The sequence below is a fragment of the Stenella coeruleoalba genome (genome assembly GCF_951394435.1).
Source record: "Stenella coeruleoalba genome assembly, chromosome: 1".
In the NCBI taxonomy this organism is placed as follows: Eukaryota; Metazoa; Chordata; class Mammalia; order Artiodactyla; family Delphinidae; genus Stenella; species Stenella coeruleoalba.
The window spans coordinates 35,574,427-35,598,215 of NC_137169.1; the positions used below are offsets into that span (position 1 = coordinate 35,574,427).

Sequence of the window (23,789 nt, forward strand, 5' to 3'; positions counted from 1 at the left end):
TGAATTTGTTGCAGTATTGCTTCTGTTTTATGTTTTGGTTTTTTGTCCCCCAGGCATGTGGGATCTTAGCTCCCCGACCAGGGATGGAACCCACATCCCCTGCATTGGAAGGTGAAGTCTTAAATACTGGACTGCCAGGGAAGTCCCTTTTTATTTTTAGATTTTTTTACATTAAACTCATTTTTAAATAAATTCATTTTAACTTAGCCAGCTTGACCACACATAAAATTTTTTTCAAAAAATTTTTTTCCATAAATCTTCTACAACTTACTATTTCCATTCAGCTGTTTTTCCTCTTTCCTATTCTGAAATAGTAAGCCTCACTTTAGGACAAAATTATTTTCTTTCCCTCAATAGAATGCATTTCCATTCTTCTACCTTTTCTTAGCAAAAACACATATCTTACTTTTCTTGCATACATAGTTGTTTCCCCTTATTATTTCTGGTAGCTTTAAACAGTTATGAGTGGCCTGTTACAAATTTATGAGTACCTTTCATAATTCCTAAAAGCAAATTTTCCTCATAGGAAATTTTCCAATGTGGTATGTTTACCAGTAGACCCAAATATCTTTAGTCCCTTTGTAAAGGAAGCCAAAAGTAGATGAACCTATTTTAAGTAATATTTCAGTATTTTATCTTATTTGGAAATGATCTAGATATTTAATGACTACCTATTATTTAATTTAACTTAGCAAAACTGTAAGGTTTCAGGATGCCAAAAAGATTTGGGGAAGCTATTTAAAAGGTTTACCTAGAAACTTGTATCTCATCCACATCCTTTCAATTCACTTGTTTTCGACACTCATGAAAAATTTTATCATACCACGCACGTATTTTTCTTGCTGATAAACTTTGTAGCAAAGATAACATGAACTTAGCTGACCAATAAACCCAGGTAGAATAAAAGTTGTATGCCTGCATTATTTTCAGCACTGGTAACTCCAAAGACATGCCTGTTTTAATTAAACCAATAACCCCAAACTAGCTTTCAAAACTAGATCATGTAAACCCAGAAAGCACCTGGGCCAGTTTACATTACATTTTAATTCATTTAAGTGTGTGTTTGTTTCTAAGCCAATTAAATAAGGCTCTTTTACAAATTAATTTTAGCAATACCATCCAGAGGTAGAAAAAAAAAAGTACCACGCATATATACATACATATATAGATACACATGAGTGCACAGACAGTTGCAGACAGGGACCTTATAGTTTTATTTAAAATGTTAGCCATTTCTCAGGTACAATAATACAGAACTAAGAAGAATAGTTTGATCCAAGGTGTGTTTCTGGCATACTGTAAGGATCCTTTTAGAGCTGTTTTTGGAGTCAAATTGTCTTTTAGAAACTTCTGCATATCCGTCAAAGAATGCAATCTGTTGTCTCCTGAGTGGCTTGGAATTCTCTCTTTTAAGGTTGCCCCTTAAGATGGACTTAAAGGTTTTACCCTTTGACCAGGCTAGGTGACTTACCGAAAAGCTTCACCAAACAGACAGATACAGAAAGCAAATTTCCTCCTAGGAGTTTTGCAGTCTATTTGTCCGTTTTCAAAAATCTAGGACTATTGCTGTTTAAATCTTTCCTTTTAGTTGTTTATTTGCTCCAGTTGTCTTAGAAACAGTAATTAGGGGTTTAGCATTTGGATCCTCAGAGGGCCTGATTTTTAAAGGGGCAGGTTTTTGCAGAGGAGAGAGGAAGATGACCTTGGGGGCAGGGCCTGGGCAAAAGATGGCTGCCAGAGCAGAGTCTGAGACAGAGCGGGCAGAGAAGACACACAAGATGGTGCCCAAGACAAAGAATTTGGGGGAGGGGGACACAAGGAGTTTGAGGCTTTGGAAGACATTTTGTTCTTTTTTAGGTTTTTTTGTTTGTTTGCTTTTTGGTTGTTTTGGCCAATTTAGAAACAGAATCTTGCAAAGGGGCAATTTTAGAGCTGTGGTCCTCCAATTTAATCTTAAGAAAAATGAATCTGGGGAGATTGAAAGTTCCCCACAATGGCCACTGCAATTCCTGATTACTTTTAGTTTGGCCCACTTAGTTAAAAATGCACATAAAGGGCGTACACAGTTTTTAAACAGGAACTGGCCAGAGTCCCCAAAGGAGGGCTGCCTTCAGAACATTTAGATGACTGGAATCCCATTTCCCTAAGTTCTCCCAGAAACCCACGTAAGTTGATAGAGTCTCAGCCCAGATTCCAAAAGGAATAAAACAAACTCAGTTCCCAGTTAGCTCAATCTCCCAAAGAGAACCTTGCTACCGCATGCTCCAGAAAACAACTTGAGTACTCACCAAGGACAAAGCCTTGAACCAGAAAGGCCGAAACTTCTCCCATAGAGGACAAAGCCTTTCCACATCCTGAATAAAGTTGGAGAGCTCAAAACACGGAAGAGCGGAGCTTGGAATGCGAGAGAAGACTCCCCATATTGAAAGCAGGCAGCACCTCGCTGAAGCGATAAACACAAGGGCCTCAGTGCAGGTACCTCACTTGATTCCATGAGCCGTCATCTCTCGGGGTTTGCCTCCTTTGGACCCCATTTGTGACACCAAATATGTCAACTTTAATAATATAATAGCCAGTTATTTTACCAGCAAAAGTGAATTTATTCGGGAGTACCAGAGGAATTGCTATTTGGGAAATGCAAGCTATGGTAAACCATAGGCAAATCCAGAGAACAAGGAAGGGGAACTTGCTTTTATAGGGAAAAGGGCAGAGTTGGGGGTGTGGGGCTGTGATAACCAGAGAGTCCATTGGAGGAAGCTGGGAGTCCGGAGCATAGAGGCTTCTCATTGGTCGGACTGCTACAGTCTCTTATTGTCTGGGCTGTCATGGGGTGGAGAGAAGTTTTCTTCTTCCTTCTGGATAGTAGAGGCACCTTTCTGTTGGAGAGCTGGTGTAGTCTCTTACCATTTGGAATAGTTGAGGATGCATGGCAGGGTGTGAGAGCTCCCCCTACAGGCTTGTCTTGACTCCAGTTTTAGCTGAGGTTTCTTTAATTCCACAATTCATTCATCAGTTGGTGGACATTTAGGTTGCTTCCACTTTTTGGCTATTGTGAATAATACTGCTGTAAACATTCATGTTCAGGCTTTTGTGTGGACATAAAATTTTCATTTCTCTTGGGTATATGTATACCTAGCAGTAGAATTGCTGAGTCATATGGTAACTCTATATTTGACCTATTGAGGAACTCCCAGGCTGTTTCCCAAAGCTGCTTTACCATTTTACATTCCCATTAGTAGTGTATTCCATTTCTCCCCATGCCTTCCACTCTTAGTACTTAAGATGAATGACAGTGATGTCAACCAATTACTTTTCATTTCCCAATTGTGGTACTGAGAGGTACATATCTTTTCTTTTTAAATAGAAATAATACAAAGTAATAGGTATACAATTTTTTTCATGGCAAAATATAAAAACTTTATTGAGCAACTTTTCATCTTATTCCTTCCCTTTGTCTTAACTAAGTTATCTCTTGAGAATGGAATGGCACCGTACTCTTGATGGTAGCCTATCAAGTACATCTTTTTCCAGACGAAGGAAAGAATGTCATATGGCAAATGACTTAATAGTCTCATCCTGTCCAAAGGTCTCTGGCACATGTGAATATTGCAGGCCCTGCTCTCGCGGAGATTCATATCTTTTTTTTATTATTTGGATTTAAAAAATTAACTGGGTCGTAAAGCAAATCCCAGACATCAAGTCATTTTACCCATAAACATTTCAATATCATCTCTAACAGTAAAGAACTTAAAAAAAATAGCCATTATGTTATTATCTCACATTAACTATAATTCCTTAGTATTTTCTAATACCCAGTTCATATTCAAATATCACTAATTATCTTAAATATGCATTTCCACAGTTGGGTTTTTCTAAAAATCTGGGTCCAAGCAAGGTCCTCACATTTGATTGTTTTATCTTTTAACTATCTTTTATTCTAGACTAATTATTTTTGATAGATCATATTTAGATAATGTAATCACAAAATAATATAAGATAGTACTTAGTAAAGCATTAAATAGGTTATAATCAAATATGAGTCTTCTAGGTTTCTAATAGACTCTTCATTGACCCTGTTGGTAGATATATAAGTTAGAGAACCAGATGGACTAAATTTGAAGCTCCGGCCCTACCAATGTAGGCTGTGTAATCTTGTGCAAGTCAATTTAGTGTTTTTTCTTATTAAAGTTATACATGTGCATAGTTCAAAAAGACAATTCTACAAGACTTGTTACCAAGAAAAATGAACAAGAAAAGCACTCCCCCATTACCACTACTACTTGATTTCCTGCCTCCAAGAGGCATTTGTTTTCAACTCTTTTAACTAATTTGTTTGCTATTTACCTCCAGATCTCTAAATAACATGGTTATATTGCTATTCTTGATATTTCTTTTTTAAATGTTAATTTTTAAACATTTATTTTATCGAAGTATAGTTGATTCATTCTTGATATTTCTGTTTTGAGTATTACCTATTGACTTTCTCTAATGGAAGCTGAAGATTTGGTATTTAGTACTCTATCACACTCACTGCTCCTCCACCACAGATACTAAGTCCATCCTCCCATTCTCCTAATATAGTTAGAACAACATTCAGTCTGTATATTATGGCCATGAAAATGCTATTCATAGATACCATGATTACTGTTTTTTCACTGCACATTTTATTTTTCCTGAAGTCAATAACAATCTTGCTTTTTATTTTGCTTAGTTTTCTATGTATTGACCACTAATTTAACTCTATACTCTTCCCTAGTTGTATAAATCTGCTCTCCATATGTTCAAACACATTAGTCTATCAGTTTCATTTGCTTGAAGAAATCTCTCTAGGAACCTTCTGACATGCACTGCTCTGGACTGTTTCCTCTCTATCCCTGCTGCCCAACTATGGTCTTAGAGTCTCCCATCACCATCCTTCTCTTTTGGTATATCTCATTTCCTGGATCCCATGTTTTTTTCATTTTCTTCTTCATTTACTGGAACACATCCTCTAATAATATCCTAGGAAGGATGCATGAGAAGTGAATTTCTGAGACATTACCTGTATGAAAGTGTCTTTATTCTAATCTCATATTTAATTGATAGTCTGGCTGGGTATAGAATTCTTGGTTGTAAATTATTTTCCCTCAGAATTTTGAAGATACTGCTCCACTGTATTTTAGGCTTTCAGCGTTCCTATTGAGAGTTCTGAAGCCACTCTGATTTTTTTAAATTATTTGTATAAAACCCTTTTTGTTGTTTTTCTCTCTGGAAATTTGAGTGTTCTGAAATTTCATGATGATGCATTTGTTGGAGGACTCTTTTCATCTTGTGCGGTACACTCAGAGGGCCCTTTCAGGCCCCAAAACTCAAGTTCTTTAGTTCTGGGGAATATTTATTTGAATATTTTCTCCCTTCTATTAAAATTTTTTTTTTCCTTTTGCTAGAACTTTCATAATTCAGTTGTGATGGTTCCTAGACTGGTCCTCTAATTTAAAAAAAAAAAACACTTTTGTCTCCCATTTTCTATCTTTGTCTTTTGTACTACATTTTGAAAGACTTCCTCAACTTACTTTTTAATCCTTTTTAATTCTGCTATTATGTTTTTAATTTTCAAAAGTTATTTTTTGTTTTTATTCACTGAGTGTACCTTTTTTAAAAAAATGAATTCTACTTTGTGAATAAAATATTTTCTTTCTGAAGATTTTAATGATTTTTTAAAGAGTTTTCACCTTTATTTGTGTTTTCTCTTTTTCCACATTACATTTATTTTATTATTATTTTTTAAATATTTATTTATTTATCTGTCTGCACCAGGTCTTAGTTGTGGCATGTGGGATTCTTTTTTTTTTTTCAGTTGCGGCATGCAGGATTTAGTTCCCTGACCAGGGATCGAACCCGGGCCCCCTGCATTGGGAGTGTGGAGTCTTACCCCCTGGACCACCAGGGAAGTCCCTCCACATGGCATTTATTTTTCATTTGCTTTGGTCTCTGTCTTTATATTAGATACTTTCCTCTAATGCCTTGTGGTCTTGGCTGTCAGCCTATACTTAAGAGTGTAGTGTCTTGTTTTTAGTATCGTCTTCTCTCCTACTTCTAGTGGTACCTGGTGCTGCCAGCAATTGAGCCTTTGGGGAGTTCTGTGGTGTATTTCAGGACATATTTCAGCCTTCCTCACTACTAGTATAGGATTCACCTTTCCTGGTTTTGCTGAGTAAGTTCTACTTGTTTATCTGCTTTCCAAAACTTCTGTTGCTGGTGTCTCCTGTTCTCTTTGTTCCTGTGTACTTCTAATTTACAACAAACAAACGACCTTTTCTGTCATTTTGAGGGGTTTGGAAGGGAGTGAGGTGTATGTGTAATCTAAATCAGTGTTCAGCAAATGGTTCCTGCACCAAACCCAGCCCTTTCCTATTTCTAAGGCACCATGACTGACACTTTCCCAGGCCCCTAAAGTTCCAAACTTCATCCTAGCATCTCACTCTCAGTCTCAACACATGCCTAGTACCATTTTCATTCCAGCTTCTGTTGCACCAACAGGTGTTTGTAAGCAGTGCCACCCTTTCCCCCTTCCCTCCACCCTCCTAGAGGGCAGTAGGTAGTGGAAACCTAGCTACTCCCAGATTTCCTGGTCTCCCTGTGGTGCTGATGCCCCAGGGGGTGTCCTGCTCCTGCTCCTCAGCTAAGTGCCTTTTGTCTCCTGATGACATAGCAATTTCTTCCTCAATTTCATGGTGACTCACTTCTTAAAAATAGTCTTTGATGTGTCAAAGCCTTTTTTGAAAGTCTAAACAGGTTGTATTGACTAGTTCCCTTTTAGTCACATGCATTTTTACCTCCTGAAAGAAACTCTAATATATTAGTTAGGTATGATTTTACCTTCCTGAAACCATGCACCCCTCACTTCCCATGCTTCAGTGCCTCTCCTTCAGTGTTCCCACCCGACCAGCACAGCCTGTCCCAAAAGGTTATCTCACAGCAGCTCAAATACTGTCTCCTCCATATCTTCCCAGCTTCTCCCAGAAAAAATTCTCCCTCTTGCCTCTTAACTCCTGGAGCACCTTTTCTAGAGACCTGTAATATAGTTCTTTGTATCTTTGTATCATCCTCCTGATAGTTCATAAACTCCTTCATGTCAGGTACCATGTCTAATCTTTTGATTAGTCTCTTGAGCTTAGAAGAACTCTGTATATGTTTGGTAAGTTAAATTAATGACATAAATCTAAGGAGAGACTTCTTGAAATAAGTCTACTAAGTCAACAGCCTCCACTTAACCCATTCACAACTGAGTCCCTGCAGTCTGATCACTGTACAGAAATCGTTCCCACTAAAGTTACAAATGCCCTCCCAGTGAGCGATTCTGCAGCATCTTTTCATCCATCAGCTTCTTCCACCTCTTTACCACATTTGGATACTCGTTTTTATAAACAATTCTTACCTCCTCTGGCTTCCTCTGTCCTGCTACTCCTATCTCTGATTATTTCACTGATTTCTCTTCCATGTACCACATTCTTCTAAATCAATGGTTGTGTTTTGTTTTCTGTCCTCAGGCTTTTTTTCTCTATGTAGCTTCAGGAATCTCATTTACTCATGTTTTGTTTGTTTGGGATTAGGGTTGAGAGGGAAGAAATTGAGGGGCTCAGACCAGGGGTTAGATTCCCCCAGGATCTAAGCAGTGGAGAAAGTAGAACAAGACACAGGTAACCATATGGCTATTGAAGTATCAGTTTTGCTGATGGACCAGTAAATCCCCAAAGTTGAGAGCTCTTTCATAAAGCTAGATTGGAGAACACAGCTTAGACCCAAGGTCCAAGTAGGGCCTTCTACTTCTCCTGAGATTTAGACCCTTGGGGTGAGTCGTGCTTGGAACAGGTCATTGGGAATGCAGAAAGTGCTCCTGGGTATTAAAGCATGAGGACTGGAAGGTAGAGGAGGTGAATTTGCTCAGACTATAGACAGCTCCAAGATAGCAGGAGACTTAAAAATGAAAATCTCAATTATAGGCCAAGCCTCAAGGGAACTGAGGAAGAGCTAAACCCCAAGGTCTCATGGAAAGATGATCCGTGGGATAGCTGACTGCCACAGAGACTGGCACTGGAAGAATATTCTGGATCCAAGGCAGCTCTTTGAGGTGTCATGTTGCCCTCAGCAGCAGCGTTGTGGCTCTTCACTGTGATGCTCTGCCACTAACATGGGCCCCAAGGCCCAGCATCAAGTCCAACCCATAGCCTCCCAGCCTCTGCTCTTCTTTGCTTTTCTGCTTGTATCTCCTACCAGCAGCCCCAACTCTCTGTGCATCCCAAGTCAAGTCTCCAAAAGAGACTCCAAAGGCAGAACCTATCTGCCTATGGATTGCCTTCTCTTGGCTCAGGTGCTCACCTGTGGTCCAGTTGTCTGACCAGAGGAGAAGCAGGGTTATGTGGTTTAGATGGAGGCTACACCCACTTAAGCAAAGGTCAGCATCCATTTGCCCAAGGCCAGAATGTAGATATAATCCTTCTTCTTCTTAATCTCTTACTCATGTCCCACAAGTCACTAGTCCTGTAAATTTTCCCTTTTAAACATTATTAGTATCCTTTTTTTTTTTTTTTTCCTGTTGTCACTGCCTTGTTCAGGCTGCCATCACTTCTCATCTGGAATGTTGCAATCTCTTCTACCAGTCTCCTGGCCTTCAGTCTGTCTCCTCTAATCTACCTTTTACTCTGTTGCCAGAACAGTCAATTTGGTTCCCGCATAGCAGTGAAAGTTTATGTTTAAGAGTATAAATCAGATCGTGTTACTCCCGGGTTTTAAGCAGGGGCTTCTCTCTGCTATTGAAAAATACAGTGCAGACGTCTCTCGATGGCCTCCTACATAAGGCCTCCTACAGATCTGTCTCCTGTCTTCCTCTCTGACCTCATTTCCCACCCCTCTTGTGTTTTTCGTGCTCTGTGTTCCAGCAACACTGGCCTTCTCGCTGTTCCTTAATGTACCAAGATTACTGTACTTGCTTTCCTTCAGCCTGGAACTCTTTTTCCCTTGGTCTTTTCTTGGCGGGCTCCTGTCTCCCAGTCTCAGCCATATGTCACCTCCTCAGAGAAGCCTTCCCAAAACACCCAATCTAGCATTGCCTGTACTTCCCCTCATGGTCACTATTACATCATTGGATATTCTTCATAACCACTTATCACTGTCAGAAGTTTTGTTCTTTTGTTTACTTGCTTTTTTTCAGTGTTCTTGACTAAACTATAAATTCCTTGAGAATAGGAGCATTCTCGTTCTTCTTTACTATTGTATCCGTAAGTCTGGTGTATAGTACTTGCTTAATAAATATGTTGAATTAATGAACAATGAAGTATCTCCCTCATTACCCTTATTTCCATACATATATTATACTTAGCTTTCCCCCTCAGCTTTATTGAGATGTAATTGACAGATAATAATGTGTAAGTTTAAGGTGTATAGTGTGATCCTTTGACAAACGTATGCATTGTGAAATGATTACCACAATAAGGTTAGTTAGCACATCTATCACCTCACAGTTACCTTTTTGCATGTATGCGTGTGGTAAGAACATTTAAGATCTACTCTTAGCAAATTTCAAGTGTACAATACAGTATTGTTAACTGTAGAATGCTTAGTTTTATATGTGTTTTTAATTTACCTGTTAGGTTGCAAGCTACTTCAGGGAATAATTTTTTTTCATTCATTCTTACGTCTCTAGGGCTTACACATGGTGGCTAGCAGAATATGTGTGTTGAATGTGTACCATGAGAGGTAGTAGCCAAAATGTAACTTGTTCACTGCATAATTTGACTTTTGGAAGCCTCTCCAATGACTGGAAAGACTAAGCCTCATTCTTCATCCTCTCTTTATATTCTTTTTATCTGCTTCAGAAACCAGACACAGGAAACATCTGACCATAATAAAAGGTTTCCAGTAAATTCTAGGTTTCCTCACTGAACAGAGTCACGTGCAGCAATGCTCTGTTGTGCTTTGGTCTATAATTCTGTTTGGTCACTTGTATAGAACCCCACATGGCCGCCTCTGGCCTGGGAACCAGGAACAGCTGGAACCCAGGATGTTTGAAATAAAAATGACATATCTCTTAGCCTGAGAGGGAGAAGTCTGGATATTCTTGGTCCGTTTCTTGCAAAACAAACTTCTCAATTTGTTGAACACTGAATTTTCCCTTTAGCTGTCAAAGTGGTTTATAACTCAAATGATCTTACATCCTTTAGAATAAACACAAAAAATGAAGGGCCGAACTGATCTCAGATCTCTGCCTTAAATGCTCAAAGCAAAAAAAAAAAAAAAAAAAAAAAAAAAAAATGCTCAAAGCAACATCCGTCCAAACTTACACAAAGCACGATATATGTCCCTAACTTCCTCCTGGAGTTTCTACCCTCTCACTTGCATCTTCTGCAGTTTAAAGGCACATGCTCTTGGGAGCATTCCACTACCACTGGAAATAATATTTACAAAAACTCCAACTTTTCCTTTCCAGTAAGACTGTCATCTGTTTGGTGCTTGCCCCTTGCTCACCATTATCACACTTTATTTTAAGTGCCTATTAACCTCTCTGCTTCCTTGGCTGGAAGGCAAAGACCAGCTCCTATTCAGCTCCATATCTCTAGTATCTGGCACCAGGCCTGGCACATAATAGGCACTTGATAATACTTGTGAGAAGGAAGGAAGAAGAAACGAATTTTTTAAAAGCCGGTCTATTTAGGAATTGAGGTTGCTGAGGTATATTTAAGTGTCATGAAGTATAACGATGACCTCAGTATAACTAAAGGGAAAAGCTGAATAGCTTTTCAGCATGTACAGTGAATAATGAAGGGAGATCAAGAACCTTCCATCCTTTTGCATTGGTACCAGTGTGTTAGAGGTTAAAATCTTAGAGCTGGATTAGAGAGTTCTTTTTTGACTTTTTTTTTTTTCCTGAAAATACAAGTTACATGTTCACTCTGGAAATTTTTCAAAAATACAGAGAATAAATATCATCTATAATTCTTTCACCCAGAGACAACTGTTGTTCACATTTAGTTAACTTGTAGCCTTTTTTCTTTACATTTAGATTGAAAACTCTAAAGGAGATTATTTCAGGACTACTTGTGAGTACAAAGAAAGTAAATTGAAATTGGAAAAACACTTGTCAACTGTAATAAAAATTTGAGATGCTGTTTTTATTGTTGCTCATCTGGGCAGTCAACCCCTCAGAAAGGCTTTCCTAATCTTCATCCAGGTGACTGTGATCTCTCACCTAGAAAGCGCCTAGGGCCCTTTCCTTATTCCCCCTGCACTGCTTTGTGGGAATGCTTTTATCTTTCGAGGATGAGGCCAGGCTCGAACATCTGAAGCTTCATGGTATAAGGACATTTCAAGGTTGACTTGAATGAGAATCTGTTATGCAGGATGGATCTCTCCCCTCACCAATTTGTGAAATATCACTCAGATAACATCACCTTTGAAAGAAAGCAAAGACATTTACTAGTTTATTCCTTTGTTTAGCGAACATATTGACCACCTTCTGTGTGTCAGTCACTGTCCTAGGCATCAAAGCCTCAAAATGAACAGACAATCCTTATCCTCAGGGAACTTGCAGTTTAAAGAGAGAAAAAGACGAGTAAACAAGGATTATAATGCAGTATAATAAATGCCATAATAGCAGTGCAGTGACAGCCTAAAGATAAGGGGCAGAACTGATCAGAGAAGCCTTCAAGAAGTGGGGATGATTGCCCTGGGTCTTAATAGAAAAGTGGGAGTTTTTAATGCAAACAGGCAGAGAAAACAGTATGTTTGGTGTCTGAAGACACAAAGATACATATCTCTTTGGAGAAATAGAAGTTGTTTGGCATATCTGGAGCATGAGGCATGAGGCCAAAATGGTAAAGATCTTGAAGGTCAGAGCTTGGAGTTTATCTTACAGGCTACGGGAAGCCACTGAAGCATTTTAATCAAGAGCAAAGACGTAGTCAGGTATACTTTTTAGAAAAACCATGCGGAGTATGAAGGATGATGGAAGTGGGCTAAGCTGGAGGTAGGCGTGTGGTTAAGGGGCGTATCAGAACAGTCCTAGCAAGAAAAGGATAGGCAGATGTCCACAAGAGGCAAATCTACAGAGACAGAAAGTAAATCAGTGGTTGCCTGGGGCTGGGGGTGGGAACAGGGCATGACTGGGCACCTGGGATCTTCCGGGTGATAGAAATGTTCTAAAGCTGCGTATGTTGATGGTTAAACAACTCTGTACATTTTCTAAAAATCATTGAATTGTACACTTAAAATGAGTGAATTTTATAGTATGTAAATTATACCTCAATAAAGCTCTTTTAAAAAGAGAGAAAAACAGGGGCTTCTCTTCTGAAAGGGCACAGTAACATTGAGAGGAAACAGATGTGGGAAACATTGATAAAGAAGTAGAATTTGCAAGAGATGTTGATTGTATCTCATACAAGTTAGGATGGTCACCTATCTGATTAGACAAGTGTTCTAATTGTGCTTCTACATTTTTGTGAAAGAAAAAAAAAAGTCAGCCTTACCTTTTACTTGGTAGGTTTCAAAGCATATGGATCTGCCCTTAACTGGCAGTACAGAATATCTGCCTCTGGATACTCACCAAAAATTGTATCCTGCAGGGCTTCCCTGGTGGCGCAGTGGTCGAGAGTCCGCCTGCCAATGCAGGGGACACGGGTTCGTGCCCCGGTCTGGGAAGATCCCACATGCCGCGGAGCGGCCGGGCCCGTGAGCCATGGCCACTGAGCCTGCGCGTCCGGAGCCTGTGTTCCTCAACGGGAGAGGCCACAGCGGTGAGAGACCCGCATACCGCAAAAAAAAAAAAAAAAAATTGTATCCTGCAGCTCTCTGCTACCCAGTTCTTAATAAACACTTGATTATGAGAAAAAGTGATTATGAAGGATTACCTGAAGGAGTTGAAGTCCATCCATTTCTTGAGGCATTGTCTTTCAGCAAACAGTTATTGCCTGCCAGGTGTTATGCTGGTAACATAGCAGTGAATAAAGCAAATATAGTGTCTGCCTTTATAGAGCTTATAGTCTAGCAGTGCAGACAGATGACTTACAGTTATGATAACTCTTGTGTCAGATTTCCATGTGCAGTAAGAAAAAATGACATACACCTGAGATCTGAAGGATCATGCTGAGGTGGGATGCTGCCTGTGGTGTAGACGCTGGGCCTCATGCAGCCAGCTAGCATTCCTTTGTAGTGAGTGAGCCTTTTTTTTCTTTTTTTTTTAAAGGGAACATGGGTTTTATTTATTTTTACTTATTTATTTTTGGCTGCATCGGGTCTTAGTTGCGCCACGTGGGATCTTCGTTGCGGCACGCGGGATCTTTAGTTGTAGTGCATGGGCTCTTCGTTGCACCGCGCTGGCTTCTCTCTAGTTGTGGCATGCGAGTTTTCTCTTTCTAGCTGTGGCGCACGGGCTCCAGAGCATGTGGGCTCGGTAGTTGTGGCGTGCGGGCTTAGTTGCCCCACGGCACGTGGGATCTTAGTTCCCCAACCAGGGATCGAACCCACATCCCCTGCATTGGAAGGCGGATTCTTTACCACTGGACCACCAGGGAAGTCCCATGAGTGAGCCTTTTGAATGTGATCCCTTTGGAGTCTGGGGTCTCTGGAGTTCTTTTGGGCCTTAGATTATCTTGGTGTCCCTTATAATTGCTTTTTTTTTTTTTTTTTTTCTGTACGCGGGCCTCTCACTGCTGTGGCCTCTCCCGTTGCGGAGCGCAGGCTCAGCGGCCATGGCCCACGGGCCCAGCTGCTCCGCGGCATGTGGGATCCTCCCGGACCGGGGCACGAACCCGCATCCCCTGCATCGGCAGGCGGACTCTCAACCACTGCGCCACCAGGGAAGCCCTATAATTGCTTTTATTGAGCTATGTGTTGGCCTATGCCATCACTTGTGTTGCTCCTGTTGTAAGAAACAGCCATAAAGATTCACAATTACTTATTACAGAAACGTTGTAGAAGTTACAGTCTTCAACATCGTGCAGGATCTCCCTTTATTAAGACCCATAAGAGGAATTTCTTTCTAATCACCGTATGGTATTTGCTTTTATGTATGCTTTGCTCTTGTGGTTGCTCTGAGGTGCCCTGTCCTATCCTGCATCAGGTCTCCACACACAGCATCTTCTCTGCCTGGAATGCCCATTCCTTCTTGTCGGGTTTAACCCTTACTTAGCCTTCCGTTCTTAGTTCAGGTGTCACTTCTTTAGGGAAGACTTCCCTAACCAACACCCACTCCCCTTCCAAAACTAGGTCTCTTCCTAATAGAAACTTCCTCAGCACTCTTTTCTCAACCACTGCGCCACGAGGGAAGCCCTCTTTTCTTTTTTTACTTAATCAGTTTTTAGTTGAATAACTTGTTGGGTAACTTTTTTTCTCTTAGACTGATGACAGATCCGTGAGCGTAGAGACCATGCTTTTTTTGTTTTCATCTGGATCGCAAAGACATAGTATAGTATCTTGCACATAGTAGATGCCCAATAAATATTTACTGAACAGTTGAATAAATGAATGAATGTATGTATTGTGAGCACTCAATCTTATTTATTTTCTCATTTTCTTCAGCTGTTTGGGAGCTCAGGCCTCTTTGATTCTACCTGTAGCGTTTGTTTAGGTCCTCATGGCATGCATTTTGTGCACTAACATTCCCCTGACTATATAATATTTTTCCTTCCTTTGACTTCTTCATTTTTAAAATTCCAGTGAGTACTGTAAATTCCTGTAAGTCACTTTATGCCTTTGGGGGGAAGAAATAATAAACATTGAGCATATGAATAGGAAAAGAAAACAAGTCAAAGGGAAATGTTAGTGCCTTCCACCAGATGCAGAAGGGAAGTTTTCTTTTGCTTTGTTTTAATTTTATTTTCACTATGAGAAGCAAAAAAGAAGTAAATGTGTCCCTTAATTCGGCAGGAAATGCCTCTGAAGAATTTGGGGCATATCTCTGCCCTGAGATGTTCCTCCCAGTGGCACGAGGCTTGGGCTGGGCTCGGCAGGGCCTCCTGGCCCGGTGGATGGGTGAGACGGACCAATGGAGGCTGTCTGTGCAGCTGAGTTCCAGTCCAGTTGACTTTTCCTTGGGAGAGGGTTTGGGCAAAGCCAGTGGGAACTTGTTTTTTTGTTTTTGTTTTTGTTTTGTTTTATTTTTACTGTAAGAAAGAGAAAGAAATGAACTTGTCCTCTTGTGTTGCAGATTCAGTGGTTCTTTCCTTTGACTCCGCTGGACAAACACTAGGCTCAGGTACCACTCCCTTCCCTTCTATCATCCTTTCAGCATTCAGCACTGGCCACCTTTGAAGTGGAGCCTAATGAGGTGGGGAAGGGGGCGTCTGGGGAGGGCAGTGGAATATCTCAGTATTGTGGGAAAATCTCAAGAAGCATTTCTAGGGACCCACAGTCTAGGAGGCAGCAGTGGGCTACAACATCCAGAAGACTTCTCCAGTTGCTTTAGAACTGTGCACCGAGGAGTTTGCAGCTCCTTCCTTATTCAGGGTGGTCCAGCGTCACAGAAAAGGTGTCTGTTTGCTGTGCACATATCCTGTCTCAGAGAGTGGGGCAGAGGGCGTTGAGAGACCCCAAGCTCTGGGCACGCTGGAGTAGCTAACCATCAGGGCTCTCCAGCAGCATGCCAGGCTGGTGAGAGTATCACAGCTTCCTAGGGACATACACCCTGTTGCGTGTTCACATGCACACCCCGTATACTCAAATACACACCTCCTCCAGGACGGGCACTGTACTGTGCACATGTGCTGACGTACTCCTGCTCTCCCCTGTGTCAACAGTGCAGGACACACAAATCGGCACACCCGCTGCTTTGACACAAATCACCCAGGCTCAGTGGAGCTCAGCTTTCCCCTGTCGGAGGCAGTCTGCCTGCCCCACACCACTGTGCTGTTGGCAGCGAACAGAAAGAGCAGATACTTGGGTTCTTCAGCTTGCTGCCATTGTGTCCCTGTGGGAGCCCCAGAATGACTTCACCTCGTGAGGAGAGCATCTCTATGTACCAGGTCTTAAGTTTTAGCTGAAGACAGTGGTCCTCGTACCTTAGGTGCCGCCTGTGAGTAACAGGGAGACTTTGCTGGCCTGTTGAGGGCAATTAACCCATTTTGCTGTCCTTAACTGCAACAGATTGATGTTTCACAAAGCAGCAATGAGGTTCCAGGCCACTGTAGCAATGTGGACAAGGGGAAGGATGATCAGAGAATATGATCGCAGCTGCCACTGTTTGCTGAGGGCCTACTGTGTGCCAGCACTATGCTAAGTGCTTTACACACATCTTGCAAGGTGGATAGTACGTCTTTACTTATAAAGAAACTTAATTCTCAAAGACTTGAAGTACCCTGTCCAGGGCCACTCATATCTGTCCACCCCTGGAGCCTGCACTGTCTGCCTTGTCATCTTGCTGTCTCATACTTTGATGCCTGAGGTGTCCACATTGAAATGCTGAGATGGGAGAGGTTGCTTTAAGACAGAATGGGCCTTTAGAAAGAGTTTTTAAGTAGATGCAAAGTTGCATCCATTCACATAGGAAAAAACTGATCAACTTTATTACATTAAAGTAGAACTTCTGCTAATGAAAAGGTACCATTAAGAGAGTGAAAAGGCGGAGTGAAAAAAGACATCTATAACACAAGTAGCCAACAAAGGGCTTGCTTCCAGAATAAAGGACTAGAAAAATCAATGTGAGTAAAGAAATAACCCAGTATAGAAAAAGGCAAAAGGCCCCAACAGGGACTTCACAAAAGAGGAATCCAAATGGCCAATAACCCTCTGAAAAGGCGTTCGATTGTATTACTACCTAGGGAAATGCAAATTAGCATTTCAGTGAGATACCACTGCGCATCTACCAAAATAGGAAAGCCTGAGAAGCTTGAAACTCCAGGGTTGGTGAGGAAGTGATATGGTGGAAACTTTGAGTCTCTACTGGTCAGTGGGTAAGTTGATTACAACCACTTTGGAAAAAAACTATGGTAGTGTCTAGCTAAATTTGAATATATACATACCCATGACCTGGCATTTCCTCCCCTAGGTATATTCCCTGCATAAATAGATACTTATATATATACCAGGATATATGTATAAGATACATGTGTAAGAATCTATCACTGTCATTGAATGCAGCTAAAGGCCTGGACAGAATGCATTTAGCAGCTATTTGAAGACTCTGAAATATAAATAGTAGTAGACAGATTGGGGGAAAAACTAGAATTAGAAGTGCTGCCACCCTGACAGTGAATTTCTCATTTTTCCTCTGGTATCCCATGTCCTGGACTCGAGACAGCCCAAAATCCGGGCACAAACAGAGTGGACATAAGGGCACAAATGGAGAGAATTCCAGAAGACCTCTAGTTATGGCTAGAGTCTGGTTGGGAAAGGGGCTCTAAGGCTCAGACAGGGATGGGAAATCCCGAGGGTTGTTTTTCTCTGTTTTCTCATGCCCTAGTCCCCAGGCAGTCCCCTCGGTGGTGGTGGTGGCAGTGCCCAGTAGCAGCAGTGGGGCCTTCAAGCACCTAAAACTGAGGAAGGGAAACCTTCTTTGATCAAATCTTCCTCTCTGTAATCCCAAGGGGGTGGGGTGAAATCCAGTTGCTTTTTTCTCTCTCTGCCTTCCTGCTGCTTGGTCCCAGATTTGGGTACAGTTCAGGAAATGTGTGGCAGAAAGTGTAACTAAAACCCCAGATTTCTGGCCAGAGAACCAGAAAGGGGAGGACCAATGAACTGGAAAGTACAAGGACAGCAGAAAGGAAGGAGCTCAGGAAAATGACTCCATAAAGTTGTGTATGAACTTCTGGGCTAGCCCTGAGCTGTGCATGTGTGCATCTGATTCTAACCAACACACCAAAGGCTTTGAGAACAACTAAGGGATAGACCACCACCTGAGTCCCAGACTGGACACTTGGTGGTACACACCTGAACAGGCTTTGAAAATGGAACTGGCATTGAAACCACAACTCAAAAGAAGGCTGGTCAGAACTTGCCAACTAAATCCAACCTGCCTGATTGTCTGGTAAAACAAAAATATCAACATTCTCCACTGAATTTAAATAAGACCTAAAGTTTCATGACATAATATTCAAAATATAGAGGATACAATCTAAAATTAATTATCACATGAAGAACTTGGAAAATCACAACTTGCCTGGGAGAGGCGATCAGAGGATGCCGATGTCAGGGCTTCCTTGGTGGTGCAGTGGTTCAGAATCCGCCTGCTAGTGCAGGGGACATGGGTTCGAGCCCTGGTCCGGGAAGATCCCACATGCCATAGAACAACTAAGCCCGTGCACCACAACTACTGAGCCTGCACTCTAGAGCCCGCAAGCCACAACTACTGAGCTCACGTGCCACAGCTCCTGAAGCCCACGCACCTAGAGCCTGTGCTTTGCAACGAGAGAAGCCACCACAATGAGAAGCCCGCGCACCGCAACGAAGAGTAACTCCTGCTCACCATAACTAGAGAAAGCCCGTGTGCGGCAATGAGGACCCAACACAGCCAACAATAAATAAATTAAATAAATAAATAGATGCCGATGCTGAGATGACACAGATGTTGTAATAATCTGACAGACTTTAAAGTAGCTTTTATAAAAAAGCTCCTGGCCCCCTTTCCCCACCTCTTCCATCTGGCTGTTGCTGAGTTGAATCCTTTCATAACAAACTGGTAATCTAGTAAGTAAGCTGTTAAAAAAAAATGCCCCCAAAAGTAAGGGTAAACATTGTTGACATGAATGGAAAGATAGAATGTGTTAGCCAAAAAATAACCCCGTGAACCATATATGTATATGTAAACCAAATGGAGATACAAGAAAAAAGATACGATAATGGAAAACCAAAAAACTCTGCTGCATGGGCTCAATCACAAAATGGAGATGACAGAGGAAAGAATCAGTAAACTCGAAAATAAAGCAATAGAAACTATCCAATCTGAACAACGAAGAGAAAAGATTAAAGAAGCTGAACGAAGTCTCAGTGACTTATGGGACAATACTGGAAGGTTTACCATCTGTGTCATTGGAGTCCCAGAAGGAGAGAAGGAGTGCGGTACAGAAGAAATGTTTGAAAAAATAATGGCTTAAGCTTCCCAAACTTGGTGCCCACGTAGGCTTTATTCTGGGAATGGAGGGCTGGTTCAACATTCAAAAATCAATCAGTGTAATCTACCCTACAGAAGAAAAACTACATGGTCATGGCAATTGATAAAGCATTTGATACAATTCAACATCTACTCATGATAAAAGTTTTCAGCAAACTTAGAAGGGGACTTTTTCAATGTGATATAGGGCATCTACAAAAAACCTACAGCAAACATCATACTTAATGGTAAAAGACTGCTCTCCCCCTAAGATCAAGAAACCACTCCTGAAAGTCCTAGCCAGTGCAGTAAGAAGAAAAGGAAATAAAAAGGATACAGACGGGAAAGGAAGAAATAGAACTAACCGTCTTCATAGGTGACATGATTGCCTACATAGAAAAATCCCAAGGAATCTAAATATTTTTAGATTGGTCTGGACATACTTGATATCATGAATAGAACTGAATTTACTGTATGCCCAGCTCTAGACATCTTCTTTTCTTCCCAGGATAGAAGGGGAATGGTGCATGACCTCTTTGCTTGCATTGGGATGGGGCTTCCACCTACCAATGGAGGTTCGACACTCCGTTGGCCCCCGGTACCGTCACAGCTGTGCTGTGCTTGGGTGGAGGGCGCATAGTCACAGGGCACTTCATCTTATCAGGACCTCCTCGCTAGCCCTCTCTCCTCCCCCCACACCAATGTACACCCATTTGAGACTGGATTTCAGTTTGTGAACTTCTAAGTTATTTTACTGGGTCAGTTAATTTAGTCCAGGTCAGTGAATTTTTCTGTGTTTATTTTATAAAACTGCTTTTCCTATTTTAGTTTGTCTTTGATTAACTGATCCTATGTGATAATTTATTTTCCTGACTCAAGATGACGTGGGAGCTGTTTGCACTTTGGCCAGCCCCTCTTGGGTCTCTGTGGACTCCCATGGTTCATGTGTGGGCATGGCTAGGCCTTTTGACACCACCCTGGGGCAGGGGGTGGGAGGTAAGGGTAGATCATTGCTCTCATGGCAGCTCTCCTAATATGAGGGGGTCTGCTTTCCTTGTTTTCCTCTGAGAGTCAGTGTAGAGTAATGTAAAGAAAAGAAGCTGCAGAGCCAGACTGGGTTGGTTCAACCGCACCCAGCTGGTCCACGTGCTGGCTGGGGATCTTGAACACATTATTTCCCCTCTCTAAGACTCTGTTTCCTCCTCTGTAAAATGGAGAAAATACCCACCTCATAAGGGTTGTAAGGGTTAAACTGAGAGTGTAGGTGAAAGTACTGAGAGCAGCATGAATTCCCAGTAGTTGCTCAATAACTAGTAGTTCCCTCAGTTCTTCCCTTTGTCCGGCATGTCCGGCATGTTTGCAACTGTTGCCAACTTCCTCCAACCCAAGCCAGGATATATATTACTTATGTTTAATATAGCCCATGACTTTTATTCGAGGCTGTACAGTCCCTTTTCTTTAGAAGAGAGGGATCTATTCTGGTTAGGATAGGTCCTCATTCCATTTATCCCTATGCCCTATGCACTTAGCAATTCATCATATCTCAGAGGTTGGAGCCAAAGACCCCTTTAAAGAAGCAGAGCTTCTTCTCTTATATGCTTGGAGTTTTCTTGCCTAATGGCGTATCCTGCTTTTCTGGCTTTTGTGCGTTCTAATATGAAGCGCTGCAGTTTCCTGATAGAATAAAGTCCATGTTTTTTCCCATATACTAAACTTTATCTACTTCAATCATGTTTCTCAAACTGGCCTTCCTGGGAAATATTCATTGTTGTCATCGGCAGCAGTTATTTCATAGGCATCTGCTTTGTGCAAAGCACAGCGACAGCCCATGAGAATTTGTGGTGGCTCTCTACAGTGATCAAAGGAGGTGGGTCACTGGGGACTGAAAGGGCCAGTCGCACAGTTGGTTCATGATGTGCACCTATATTCCCTGAAAGTCCATTTCAGGGCTCAGTGGCCTAAGAGTGGAGCTGGAGTAGGACACTTTCTCTCGGGGAGCTCCCCCTTCATCCTAGAATAGGATATCACTGTGGAGTCAGAACCCCCAGCTGTTTAAACATGAGAGCATAAGTAGAAAGTGATAACACTTGTACCCCCTGCTAAGATAAAAGGAGGGGACTCAGGGTTATTTAATCAGGGCATTGTGAAAACATTTAAAATTTTCTTTACATTATAGAATCATGATGAGCAAAATGAAATACAAAGTGTTGTGGAATGTATTAAATGTTGAATTGCTATAATATAAAAATAAATATTTTTAAGTTTTTAAGTTAAAAACTTGAGCTTGTTTCAATGTGTGTTAGTTTTTATCTCAGGGTTTATGCCTCTCAGGTGGTCAGTTTTCATAAAGGTTCCAAATATGCTTAAAAAGAATGTGCATTCTCCACTTGTCAGGTGTAAGGTACTCTATGTATCAGCTAGTTCAAAATTTATTCACTGTTCTGTTCAAATCTTCTGATTTCTCAACTGATTCTGTGGGCCTGATTCTTCAGTGGTCTGTAAGGTTCCCGTTATAATGACAGGAGACCCATTGTATATTTCTCCTTGTAATTCTGTTAATTTTGCCTGATACAGAGACATTATTAGGTGCATACACACTTTAGTGCATGGCCTCCTTTTGTTTATGTCGTTTCTGAACCTTCCAGGAGTCTCTATGAGTTCAGAACACCAACTTCTTCCTTTGAAATGCCAGTGGAAGAGTTAATGGTTAGTTTCAAAGACAGTCAGCATCGGAACAGGCACTTTATGCATTCACAGGTCTGGCGTGGTACACGTGTGGAGGAGAAGAGCAGAGATTTGCATCATGCATGCCACTTCCCACCTTGAGCCAGGCAGGGGACACACATGTGCTCCTTGGTCAGGGCTTTCCAGCCTGGCTGAGGCAGGGAGCCTAAACCACCAGACTAAACATCTCCCCTTCACTGTGCAGCTGTGGTCTTGCTGCTCTGACACCTGGGAGGAGAGTACCTTCAGGTGCCAGGAGAGCTGTACATATACATCAGTGCACATTGTGCCTGGTGACTTTAGAGTCCCAGGATCTTTTTTTTTTTTTTTTAGTTAATTTTTGGAGTATGGTTGCTTTACAGTGTTGTGTTAGCCTGCACTGCACAACAAAATGTATCAGCCATACACATACAGATATCCCCTCCCTTTTGGACTTCCCTCTCATTTAGGTTACCACAGTGCACTAGGTGACTTCCCTGTGCTATACAGCATGTTCCCATCAGTTGTCCATAAATGGATGTTGAATTTTGTCAAAAGCTTTTTCTGCATCTATTGAGATGATCATCTGATTTTTATTCTTCAATTTGTTAATATGGTGTATCACATTGATTGATTTGCATATGTTGAAGAATCCTTGCATCCCTGGCTTAAATCCCACTTGATCATGGTGTATGATCCTTTTAATGTGTTGTTGGATTCTGTTTGCTAGTATTTTGTTGAGGATTTTTGCATCTATATTCATCACTGATATTGGTCTGTAATTTTCTTTTTTTGTAGTATCTTTGTTGGTTTTGGTATCAGGGTGATGGTGGCCTCGTAGAATGAGTTTGGGAGTGTTCCTTCCTCTGCAGTTTTTTGGAAGAGTTTGAGAAGGATGGGTATTAGCTCTTCTCTAAATGTTTGATCGAATTCACCTGTGAAGCCATCTGGTCCTGGACTTTTGTTTGTTGGAAGATTTTCAATCACAGTTTCAGTTTCATTACTTGTGATGGGTCTGTTCATACTTTCTCTTCTTCCTGGTTCAGTCTTGGAAGGTTATACCTTTCTAAGAATTTGTCCATTTCTTTTTTTTTTTTTGGCTGAGTTGGGTCTTCATTGCTACGCGCAGGCTTTCTCTAGTTGCGGTGAGTGGGGGCTACTCTCCGTTGCAGTGCGCACACTTCTCACTGCAGTGGCTTCTCTTGTTGCGGAGCTCAGGCTCCAGGCGCACAGGCTTCAGTAGCTGTGGAGTGCAGGCTTCAGTAGTTGTGGCGCACGGGCTTAGCTGTTCCGTGGCATGTGGGATCTTCCCAGACCAGGGCTTGAACCTGTGTTCCCTGCATTGGCAGGCAGATTCTTAACCACTGAACCACCAGGGAAGTCCGTGTCCATTTCTTCCAGGTTGTCCATTTTATTGGCATAGAGTTGCTTGTAGTAGTCTCTTATGATGCTTTGTATTTCTGCGGTGTCTGTTGTAACTTCTCCTTTTTCATTTCTAATTTTATGGATTTGAGTCCTCTTCCTCTTTTTTCTTGATGAATTTGGCTAAAGGTTTATCAGTTTTGTTTATCTTCTCAGAGAAACAGCTTTTAGTTTTCTTTATCTTTGCTATTGTTTTCTTTGTTTCTATTTCATTTATTTCTGCTCTGATCTTTATGATTTCTTTCCTCCTACTAACTTTGAGTTTTGTTGGTTCTTCTTTCTCTAGTTCCTTTAGGTGTAAGGTTAGATTGTTTATTTGAGATTTTTCTTGTTTCTTGAGGCAGGATTATATTACTATAAACTTCCCTCTTAGAACTGCCTTTTGCTGCATCCCATAGGTTTTGGATACTTGTGTTTTCTTTGTCATTTGCCTCTAGGTAATTTTTGATTTCCTCTTTGATTTCTTCAGTGATCTCTTGGTTATTTAGTAATGTATTGTTTAGCCTCCATGTGTTTGTGTTTTTTATGTTTATTTCCCTCTAATTTATTTCTAATCTCGTAGCATTGTGGTCACAAAAGATGCTTGATATGATTCCAATTTTCTTAAATT

General features: G+C 41.3%; 1 protein-coding gene across 6 annotated transcripts in view; it reads left to right on the top strand.

Moving 5' to 3' along the window:
• Positions 1–23,789, top strand: part of ST3GAL3 (ST3 beta-galactoside alpha-2,3-sialyltransferase 3) — a 232,937-nt gene that overhangs the window by 93,295 nt on the left and 115,853 nt on the right. For 4 of the 6 annotated variants that reach the window (XM_079946031.1, XM_079946034.1, XM_079946035.1 and 1 more), the window contains one exon: positions 15,179–15,226. The exons of the other annotated variants lie outside the window; for them this stretch is intronic. In XM_079946031.1, the coding sequence (XP_079802157.1) occupies positions 15,179–15,226 (48 nt within the window). The remainder of the gene's footprint in view (positions 1–15,178; positions 15,227–23,789) is intronic. 6 annotated transcript variants of the gene reach the window in all.